The sequence below is a fragment of the Impatiens glandulifera genome, chromosome 7 (assembly GCF_907164915.1).
Source record: "Impatiens glandulifera chromosome 7, dImpGla2.1, whole genome shotgun sequence".
NCBI classification, from domain to species: Eukaryota; Viridiplantae; Streptophyta; class Magnoliopsida; order Ericales; family Balsaminaceae; genus Impatiens; species Impatiens glandulifera.
In genome coordinates, this window is record NC_061868.1 from 33,632,311 (window position 1) to 33,644,506 (window position 12,196).

Below are 12,196 nucleotides of genomic sequence, written 5' to 3' on the forward strand. Positions count from 1 at the left end.
AACAACGATGGATATAACTAGGTCCTTGTTTGGTTGAGCTATTTCAAACAATTAAATATCATTTCTTTCTCCTTCTCATCTATCACAATACTTAATTATTAATTAAAATACTAAAATATTTTTTATTTTATTTATATATAACAATACCTTTAAAAAAAAAATTAACAAAAAAAAAATATCACTTACTCAAAATCATTATATCATTATTTTCTCTCTATTAGATTTTTAAATAAGCCCTATAAATGAAATTAGTTATAAGAATGGATCTTGAATCACAATTCCAATATAATTAAAAAAAAAAGTCATAAAATTGCAATGTCCAATATAAATTTTCAATTGCAAATAAATAATCTTTGAAATAAAATTTGAAAAAAATATACATTATAAACATATGAAATTATAAATTTCAATTTCAATTCAGTATTTTAAGCCATCAAAGAATAATAAACTTGTCAAACTGAACCATTAATTCCAATTCCAATTTAACCTAACACACAGCCTAACATTTCCTGTTTACTTTTCAAAATAAATCAAATCAACCCTAAACCCCAATTCAATACAATACACCTACCATTTAAAAATTGTAGAACATAAAGATAAATGGGTGATGTGTTAGTTAACCTAACATCTATATAATACAACAAACATAAAAAGACAAAATATAGGGCTTGATTTTGATTTTTCTAATTAACATTTATTATGCACATGTATGATGTAACATCAGATCACATATTAAACTAGGGCTGCATTTATTAAGCATATACAACCATTTTGGTCAAGTTTTGTGCTAGTCTTTTTCTCATGTTATTTATATGTTTCTGAGTTTGAATTAACTTTTAAATGTATTTCATCTAATAGGAGAACTTCACCAAAAGTAAGAAACTAAAATGTCACGAGTTCAATTTTATCTAAAAAATATTTTGAGTTTAAACGGAAACCACTGATAAGAGTCATCTTAAGAAACTAAAATGTCACGAGTTCAATTCCATCTAGAAGCGTTTTGAGTTTAAGCGGACACAATGGCGGTAGGGTGTCATGCCAGTTCTCTTTTAATTTTTTAAAAATGATCTAACAAATCCAGACAGAAAAGGTCTATTCTGAATTGGGTGAAAACTGGCCACACTAAATTAAGTTCTCAAATGTTATTTCAACAAGATTTGAAAAAAAAGTTCGACCTAAAGATGTCTTGAACCTATGTTTCTATAAATTGAGGTATTTATGTTAAGTTTGTGCTAGTAAAATTGGATAAAAACATCTCCGCCTAACCTAAGTTCAGTTTTCTGGACCGAGAAATCTGACAAGAAAAGGTGTTTACAACATTTCTTCAAGTTCTTGAAGAAACAAATGAATGATTATCATAGAAAAATAACTTAAAGAAATTATTTTCTTCTAACGAAATATGAATAAAAGAAAAACATGCCCGTTTTCACAACCAAGAGAGACATAATGAACTCTCTTTTGTCAAGTTCACAGCTAGCTTAGTTCTTTAAACCATGAAGTTTCTAAGGAAATGTTAAAACACAAGTATATTATCACACCCATCAATACGACTCAAATAGCTGACCTTTCTTCTCCCAAGATCCATCCTCCTCCTATGACATCTCTCTGAACCGAGCAATAGCCTTCTTCTGTATAAGAGTTCGATAACTGTCACCATCTTTCACCTCAAGGCTTGGATCTACAGCCTCTTTTGCCTACTTCCCAGACCTGCCCTACTGTCCATGGATGTAGCTTGCACAGGTTCTACCATGCCACTTCCATCTTTGCCCAGTCCCTGTATACAGTTCCACGCCAAAAAAGAAACACCAAAGCAACAAACAACCCAATATTGCAATATCAGCAGCCAGCATAGGAATAAATAAACACCCACAGGTCGCCAAAATGTTTCTTCCAATAAATGGAACTAGGAAATAAGAGAAATTTGATGAATTCAAAGGCACAGTCAAACAAAGATATATTAAAGGAAAGACAGGAGAACTTTTTTTACCCAAATAACCCAGATCAATTTTCAATAACCTACACCCAAATAACCCAAATACTAAAATATCCTTATTGTATTTTTTAAACATTTTTACATGTAAAATACAAAGGATATTTTAGTCATTTAGCCAAAATAATCCACTTTTTCATCAAATAATATTTCTTTTTGTTTCAAATAACCCAGATTATTTTCAAATGACCCTACATCAAACAAGCTCTGGGTTTATAGCAAGAGAAAGTGGGAGATACCAAGCCTTCCTGCCAGCCCATGTTGCGAAGCATTCGATTTCCAACATTGCTTTCATCAATCGCCTTATCTGCTGTAATGACCTCATAGCTCTGTACATGCACATCACCACCAGACCCTCGTCCTCCTCCCCCAACACCAGGAGGAAACGGCATTGAATCAACCAATCCTCTCTTCGATACAGAATCTCGATCTTGAAACATCAGGAATAAGAAACAGGATATTTCCTCGTACATTAGTCCAAACATACAGACTTATAAATCACAAATACTTCCTCCCCGCTTCAATTACAACATTAGCCAAATCAAATTGTCACAATAAGTGGACGGTATGACCCAACAACAAAAAAGAAAGAAAGTTAATGCTTGAATGCAAGTCCAATGATAAGTTCCAGCAGGCTTACTTGGATCCGTCGTGTCAAGGTCAGAAATGACACCTCCAAGAGAGGATGATGAACCATACAAGCTCCTCCTCTCGGCTGCACGGTCCCTGTATGCAGGTTGGGGGTGTTCCCTGTTGCTGCTAGAAGAAGCTGATGATATTGGCATCTCAGAAAATCTCCTTTTGACAGCCAATGAAGTTGTAGCCGGTGCATAGAACCTAAAGCGGATGCGTCTGTCTTGAACGGGGTTGTAGAGTCGGCGCTGGTTGCTGATGGTGCAGGTGATGAATCCGAAAATGTGGTATCTGATTTCAATATGATTCCCCTCCCACCAGAACCCCTAATTACCCCCATTAAAGCTCCTCCTGAGCTGTTGCTTATTGTCCTTGGCTTGTGATCCTCCGCTTCTGCCACAGTGGGGAATGATCCAGAATTAATTGTTGAATTCTCTTCTGTCTTGAGTCTCTTTTTATCTTCAGCTAATAAAGAAGATGGTTGTTGATTGTCATCGAGTGCTACACGGGGTGCTTGCCCTTCGTGACTTCTCTGCTTCCACATGGTCAATACATTATTCATTTTCTTTTTGTTTGCAAGAATGCTACTCTTTGAGGCAATCCTGATCTCTTTTAACTTCTCTTTTTCTTTCTTTTCTGCAGCCATTGCAGCATTTGCAGCAGCCTCAACAGCCTCGGGTAATGAGACAGCCTTTTCAGATGGTGTTATAGTTGCAGCAGCTGCAGAGATAACTACTTTCCTATTTTTAGAAGCATCAGGTGCCTTGGAAGGTTTTCCTGTTGCATCGTCACTTTGACCAGTGTAGGGGATATATTGCTGACTTTGTTGATCATAAGAATACCATATCCCATTATTACCATCATAATATAAACCTGCAAATTAGCAAGACGGTCAACTGAAGAAAAGAATTGCATGATATACAGGTAATATGAAAATAACCCTGAAGCAATTTCTCAGCTCTTCCAATTTGGAGCTTTGAGTTTCTCTTTTGGGACTTACCCTTTTTTGGGTGTTTTACCTTACTGGTGTTCTTTGATTTAATTTATGACAAATGATGTTGTGACTTGTTTGTAATGGTTAGTTTTCTCTTTTCTCGATGATTTACCTTTATGAGAATCTCACTTTTTCAAAAAGAAAATAATCCTAAAATAGTATAAGAATGATTATCTAGCCTTCAATGCATTGAAACAGCTTACATAAATTGGCAAGAAAGTTACACGCGTTCGCTTCAATCCGAAAAGGGGGATTGTACGGGATGAGAATTTTTCGATCTTATTGGCATTTAAAATTCTTACGCTATTTTCTTATTTATTGTTTTGTTTTTTGCCTTCCCCTTTGTAACGTTTGAACGTATTTTGCGCTCTTCTTAATAAAAGTTGACATTTCTCAAAAAATAATTTGGCAAGAAAATTTAGAGTGATATTTAATTGTCTCACTATCCTGTTAATCATCCACAAGGTAAGAATAGAGATGAAGATGGATACCTGTGTTTCCATCATAATAAAACCCAGAAGAAGCATCATAATAGTAGCCAGATGCCTCATCCCAGACAAAGCCAGACTGTGGCTCTGATGAACCATTTTGACCATCACCAGCACCCTGCTCTGGTCTACCAGCAGACTGTTTGTTATCTGGATTATATTCCTTTGGTGCCCATCCAGTAGAATCAAACTGAACAGAAAGAAAATAAAATCAAGAAAGTGTTCGATGTTTTTAGGTCGAATGCAGGTTCTAGACTCTAATCCAACAAGGAAAACAATGGACAAACAGATAGTGATCCATTCAAGAATTGAAAAAGTATGTACCTGCTGAGAAAATGCTGATGCTTCAATTGCAGCAGCAGCAAGACGGCTTGATTGGGAAGAACCTGCTGAGCCTGACCCTTGTCCTAGAATGCTTTTGGCATATGCTACTCGTAGAATTTGACCATTTTTCTCCAAAGCTGTTCCATTTGTTACTTCAAGAGCTTTTGTAGCATCTTCAACCTGTATTGTGAAAAGATAAAATTATGGTCTCACATGAAATAGCAAAAAAACTGAAGTTTAATGCATGTGCTAATTTCATTATGCAAATTCCAAAGACATATAATAGATACTTCACATTAGGTGTGTTTAATTTGCGTGTTAAAGTAACTTTCTGTTGTCATAGTTTAATTTGACATTAATTGAACATACCGTGTGGAAATGTACAAATGCAAATCCCCTTGAAACATGGGTAAATTTGTCCCTAACAAGACGAAGATCCTGTAGTCATAATAAAATCCATCAGATAGTGAAGACGGTAAAAAAAGTAACAACAAACCGTATAATACCTTTATAGGAGCATGCTTGGAAAATTCATAGCGAAGCATTTCTTCATCAGCGTTTTCATCTAAGCCACGGACAACCAATACGTGTGTGGGACCTAATACAACAATAAATAGGCACATTGATGAACAAAAGCAAGACACTGAAAGATGGGAGAGGGGAGAGACTAGAGAATCACCTGCATCCCCTCTCCTTCCAAGTGAAGTAGGATTTGATGATGTGTCTGCTGGTGGAGCATCATCTGTCCGAGGCTCATTACACTAATTGCAGAGTAAGTACAATCAACATTTAGTACCAAACATTTTTACATGAACCTACTTACTTATATAAATCTATATACACTAATAGCTCTAAGAGTATAAAGGAAAAGGGAAAGAAATATACTCTATATATTAATAGCTATAAGAGTATAAAAGGAAGAAAGGCTGAGCAAACGAAAAAAGCAGAAAAGGAGAAATATACCAATTAGTTTGACTACTTATAGGTATCATATGATATATCTGTTTCAAAAAGGTGCATCTATCAGCACCCCCTGCTTTATTGCTAATGGGTCCACACATTATGGAATATCAAAAGTTGCAAATTTTAAGCCTCTTTGTAATAAGTCACTATTATTGCAACAGTAATGGAAGCTTTGAGTCAAATTAACATACTAAGCAAAATCAAAAGTTTTAGGACCATCTGCATATTTCAAAGAGGGACAATCTGTATTTCCTGTTTTAGTAAACAACATTCTCAATTTACCTATTGGACAATTTCAAATGAAGATCCAAAGAGAGAGAAACCAATGAAGTCCAAACTAAAGTAAACAAAACATAAGGTACCAAATAAGAAGCTAGTTTCTAATGAGCTAGAGAAGTATTGCCACAAAATACTGAAAAGAGAGAAAAACCTGAAAGCAGGATGTACGACGTGCAAAATTCACACAATTGCAGATCATGCACATCCAGTCACATGGCACCGTCATATTTCTGTGATAGCCTGATTTTGATGCATTATCTCCTCCAGTTGAAGGTCCAGATGTCCCTCCCGTTGGCTTGCTACTGAAACGTGACAGGATTGAACGCCAGAATTAGTATACTAGATTTCATTGGATCAAGTCATACCATAAATCATGCAAATGCAAGAAGACATCTCATGGTAAACACCTATACTCAAAGAAGAGCTTTCTTTCATCGACAACAAGACCATCATCCCCGAGTTTGTCCATCATTGTTCGAGCAGCTTCCTGGTTAAAAAGCAATTAACATATGTGCAAGTTAGCACAAAATGAAACGTAAACAAAGATTAAAAGACTCATCATCCATACCACAGAGGGGAAATCAATAAAAGCAAATCCACGGGAAATGCCAGAGTTTCGTTCTTTGATAACACGAACATGGCGAAGAGGTCCCCATTCAGCCTGTTATTTTAACAATGCCAATCACAAAAACAACAATTGAATTTCAAAACATATAGAAATAGATGAACAACGCATTACCAGAATTTGGTATAAGTCCTCCTCATTTGTCTTTTGAGAGAGGCCCTTCACAACAACAGTGGCAGAGGGGGCCTGCTAGATAGAAAACAGTCTAATCAAATATACGAGACTTAAACAGGCTTACCACCTCAAAAGATAACCATCAACATCATACCACGGAATAATGCTCATGAAGATTCTTCTCGCCACGATCTCGTCGCCTTTCAGATCTGTCATATCTATCGTCATCATAGCTATCCTCCCGATAGCTACGACCATAACTTCTACTCCTAGTAGGAGATCTTGATCGAGAGCGATCATCACGCCCGCTGGACCATGAACGGTCGTGCCTCCTAGGGCTTCTATCCTTCTCTCGACTGGATAATACTTTCTCGCGTTCTCGCTCACCAGATTCGCGACTTCTCCAACTACCATCTCTTCTACTAACCCTTTCATAATCCGATTCATGACTGCGTCGGTTATAATCAAAATCCCTCTCACGACTATCCTCTCTGTTTTGATTGGAAACCCTGGGATGATAGTCATAATCATCATATGCATAGTCATCATGGTCACGTCCAGTGTATCTAGATGATCTTTCACACCCTCGGTCACCATAGCTGTCAGTGCTGTGGTAGCTATCAGGGATATCATTTTCATGATACTTGTCAGATTCATGATGAGCAAAGTCATTATATGAATGAGCATATGACTTGTCATGTCGCCTAGATTCTCTCTCGTGTGCGTACTCTTCTTCATAACTCCTCTTCCTTGCTTGAGACCATGGACCAACTGATGCTGGAGGTGGTGGGTAACTATCTCTTTCCAGTGCATCATGGTGATGGGCATTTCTTGAGTAACTATTGTCCTTCGGGAACCTTTCATTTACGAACCTCCTATCATTGTATGAGCCACCAGGCCTGCAAAAAATACATAAGATACAGCAAGGAGGACAGGAAGATAAAGAAGGAATATAGAAAACTGGTGGAAGTAGATAAAGCCGTGCATTAGAATATCACAGACCTTTACCATTTAAGAATAGATACATATACATCACTAAATATAGTCACTGATAGAGATTGGCACAACAAAATACTTACCCGAAGTCTGGTTCGTGGACAGCACCATACCCCTCCGGAGCCTGTGGATTCAAGAGAATAATGTCAGCAACTAATAGTCAAGAGATGGTGTAGATAAATCCATTCGATATCCTCACTGCCCCAAGGATTAAGCTCAGTGATGTTTAAGGATGAAATTTCCAGTGAAAAATGGACAGTAACATCAGCCTAATTCGTGCATATCATCCCATATAGGTGATTAGAAAGGAAACCACAATTACGCTGTTATTTTCCCATCCTTGCTGAGGTACGTAGCGACCAGGATCCATTTCTTGTAAGGACCCTGCAAAGCTCTTGTGTTCGTTCAGTAGTTTCAGAATGAGATGATTGTCTGAAAACCCTTGCCTGTAATGGATGCATAAACAGATACTGTTATAATAATGACAACCAATCATCAAAACTTTGCCTCCATTAACTGGGTATCCTCAAAAAACAATTTCCTTCCACGAAACATCCCATCTTCAAGCTCTTCTAATACAAAAATTAAATACCCTTGATAGCAGAAAATAGTTAAAAATCATTTCTATATCTGCAGCATAATAATATAAGGTCCAATCAAGATTATAACGATGGATACAGACATAGCAATACACAAAGTAAATTAATTTATCAAGCTGCGCATTTCCAACAACCAGTCATTACAGCAACAATCTTAAAGCAGAAATCCAAATCTAATATATGACTAATTGTTGTCTATTAATACAAATTAGTTAGCACAACCTTTTGCACGACGATTGAAATAAGTTAATAATGTCCAACGAAACGTAATAGTTAGGCTACTAGTCCTATATACCACGATCCATGAAGTACAGACCTGAAATCAGATGATTCACCCAGTGAAATCGTTTCCACAGGGTCTCCAAAAAGTTTTGAAAAGAGCAATTTTTAGGCGAAATCTTTTCCGAGCAAGAGAGATCAACCGCGACACTAATCGAAGGGAGGAGAGAACTGATCAGCCCTCTTTCTATGTGAAAATGATCTATGAGATTGATAGATCACAGAGATGAAAAGGAAGAATCGAGAGAGAGATCGCAATATGTAAGGGAAAAACCGCACGGATGTGAAAGGGGCCGTCAACCATCAATTGGTCTAGGGTTGATTTCGTTTGTTTCGTAGTTGCTTTTTTGGTGTGGATAAAACTCGGGAGAAAACGAACCGGTTTTGTCAATCAAATCAATTTGTGAAGTTTTTCTTTTCTTTTTCTGTAATTTATTTTATTTTTCTAGTATTGAATATAAATTTTAGTAAATATGAAAATTAGAAGTTAATTTATGATAAAAACTTTGAATTCATGCATCGAACCAATAAGAAAAACAAATAAAATCAATAATATTAACACTAGTTACTTTTGTTTTTGTTTATTGAAAAAAGATATCAACGACCAAAAATTCGACTATATTACTAGAGTGGTTTCATGTTCAAGTTCTTTAAAACCTGAACTTAAATAGGAATGGTAAGAAAATAATTGTAATAGAAACGAGAAGAATCATGAACAATGAATTTTTGATAAATTCTATATATGTATCATATATTTGCACTGAATTCTTTTTAATGAATTTTCTTCTGGAATCGAGCATCGTATTTGAAGATCTTACCATATTTCGGCTGTGTGCTTCGTCCGCTCCTGAAAAGCTAGATTTTCGACAATATGGATTGCTGCCTTGTTATCATATTTTAAGGGAATCGACAATTAAACTAGTGTGTGTCCATTTTAATTCGTAAGCAATTGTGGTCATGATGTGATATTCTATTTTAGCGGAAGAACGTGAAACGATGTTCTATGTTTTTGTTTTCCAAGGGCAATTCCAAACTTGATGTAATAAAATGTAACAAACATGTGATTATTGGTGCAAATCGTCAATATGCATCTGAAAAGCTCTTAAGTAAAGGATTATGAATACAAGAATAAAACAATCCCAACGAAGGCGTATAATTTAGATATCGCACAATCTATAAGGCAACTTTCTAATGTATTTGAAGAAAGTTGTGCATAAACTAATTTAGTTGATGGACACTAAAACAGATGTCGGACCGAGAAAAGTTCAAATATATTAATCGTCTGACTAATCTTTTAAACTTTGCGGGTTCAGTAAACACATGACTATCAATATCATTGAGTTTAATTCCATTTGTCATAAAAATACTATTTGGTTCACGACCAATCATTCATGTGTATCAGCCAATATATCAAGAACATATTTACGTTAATTTACATATAAACCAACATTAGTTGTGTATAGTTCTAAACCTAAAAAATAACTAATTATTTCAAGATCTTTGATTGAATTTTTTTATCAAGATATTTTTTGATATAATTGATTTCTTTTATGTCATCTCCAACAATAAGTATGATATTATATAAACAAGTAAAATAGTAATTGATTTTTCAGTTTTAAATATGAAAAGCCAATTATCATGAATGAATTAAATAAAATCATACTTAATAAGTTGTTTTGAAAATTCCAAGTTTCACTGTTATAAATTTGTTTTAATTCATAAATTTTTTTAAGACGTACTTTATTACCAATTACTTTAGTATAACCTTCAGGAGGATACATATAAATATCTTCTTCGGGGTCACCATGGAGATAAGCATTGTTCATTGTTGTAGATAACAATTATTAGCGAATATTGTTAAAACCAAAAAAAGTCTCACCGTCACTTTTTTGACAATTAAGGATAAACTATCGTGGAAATTAACCCCATCTTTTTGGTTGTATCATTTTGTAATGAGTTGTGCATTGTATTTTGCCATTGTTCCATTCAAATTGAGTTTTGTTTTGTAAATCCACATGCACCCTATTGGTTTTATAAGAATATAGAGATAAAGATTGTATTGAATGTTATTGATAATACAGAGTTATAATATATATATATATATATAAGATTTATCTTAGCGTCCAAGTTAGGGCAACTTTTAAATGAGCTCTAACCTTTAGATGGGTTGGCCCACATAATATATTCTAACACACCTCCTCAAGCTCAAAGTGGTAGAGTAGAGATCAACTTGAGTTTGCTCAATAACATGTAAAATTGACCTGACAAGAGAGACTTCGTGAGACATCTACAGTCTAGTGTTCAGTAGACACATACCGTAATTGTATAGTACCGGCACTAACATATTGTCGTACAAAGTGGTAATCGATCTCGATGTGCTTAGTGCGCTCATGAAACACATCATTCCGAGAAATGTGAATAGCATTCTAACTATCACAATGAAGATCAATGGCTGGCGGTTGAGGAATGTCAAGATCAGAGAGAAGTTGTCGAATCCAAAGAAGCTCAGAAGTAGAATCAGCAAGCGCACATTACTCTAACTCAACGCTGGAACGGGAAACAACAATTTATTTTCTTGTTTCGCTAGGAAACAAGAGAATCACCAAGAAGAAACAATAACTAGTGATGGAGCGTCGGTCAGTGAGATCGCCTACCCAATCAACATCTAAGTAACCAATGCGTACCAATGATGAATCAGTAGAGAAGTGAAGACCATGTAAGAGAGTTCCCTTAATATAGTGGAGAGTATGTTGTTGTTTTTTGGCACAATTAGAATCCCACATCGGAAGATAATGGGAGTGAAAGAAGTTTCTTAGTATATAAAAGAAACTATATTCACAATTAGCATAAATCCCACATCGAAAGATGATGGGAGTTGGGGAAGTTTCTTAGTGTATAAAAGAAACTCTCCCCTCTTTGGTTTATTGCACCCAAATTTGTATCTCTTCTTCCTTATTAATTGATAGCCTTAGTGCTCGGAGACGTAGGCAACATTTTGGCCGAACTCCGTTATCAAATTCTGTTAGTGTTCTTTCAGTTTGTTTTCTTCTTTTGTGGTTCTGTCAAGGGTTTTTCCCCAACAAGTGGTATCAGAGCCGAAGGTTTGTCCTTGGCATGGTGGAGTCTTCAAAAGGGGCGTCAATTCCTTCGTCATCCTGGACGAGGACACCGATGTCGAATTTGAAGTTTGCGGTGGAGATCTTTGATGGAACTGGGCATTTCGGCATGTGGCAAGGTGAAGTTCTAGATTGTCTTTTTCAGCAGGGTCTAGATGTTGCTATTGAGGTCGGAAAACCAGATGGTATAGAAGAAAAAGAGTGGAGTATCATGAATCGGTTGACGTGCGGAACAATTCGATCGTGCCTATCTAGAGAGCAGAAGTATGCTGTGAAGAATGAAACTTCTACACAGAAACTGTGGCAAGCATTGTAAGATAAATTTTTGAAGAAGAGTGGTCAGAATAAGCTCCTTATGAAGAAGCGATTGTTCCAGTTTGATTACCAATCAGGTACTATTATGAATGAGCACATAACTAAGTTTAATGAATTAGTAGCAGATCTGTTAAATCTTGACGTTAGGTTTGAAGATGAAGATCTTGCGTTGATGTTGCTATCGTCCCTTCCTGATGAATTTGAACACTTAGAAACAACGTTACTTCATGAGAAGGGAAATGTTTCTCTTGATGCTGTAAGTTCTGCTTTATATAGTCATGAATTGAGAAAGCAGGATAAAAGGATAAGCAAAGTAGGTACAACAGATGAATCATTGATGGTCAGGGGCCATCAGCAGAACAAATCAAAAAGGAAAGGAAGAAGATCTGAAAGTAGAGTTGCCAAAGATGAATGTGCTTTCTGTCGTGAGAAAGGACATTGGAAGATTAACTGCCCAAAGTTGAAGAAGAAAGAGAAAGAT

General features: G+C 35.8%; 1 protein-coding gene across 1 annotated transcript; it reads right to left on the reverse strand.

The window, feature by feature from the left end:
* Positions 1–1,360: 1,360 nt before the first annotated feature.
* Positions 1,361–8,598, reverse strand: LOC124910734 (SUPPRESSOR OF ABI3-5-like). Its single transcript, XM_047451415.1, is given in 18 exon segments — positions 1,361–1,684; positions 1,687–1,774; positions 2,230–2,420; positions 2,631–2,825; positions 2,828–3,496; positions 4,109–4,295; positions 4,430–4,609; positions 4,799–4,867; positions 4,936–5,027; positions 5,109–5,190; positions 5,823–5,973; positions 6,079–6,158; positions 6,240–6,332; positions 6,411–6,482; positions 6,565–7,309; positions 7,490–7,530; positions 7,729–7,852; positions 8,322–8,598. Coding segments are annotated over 17 exon segments (3,075 nt in total). The 5' UTR covers positions 7,777–7,852; positions 8,322–8,598; the 3' UTR covers positions 1,361–1,592.
* Positions 8,599–12,196: the final 3,598 nt, after the last annotated feature.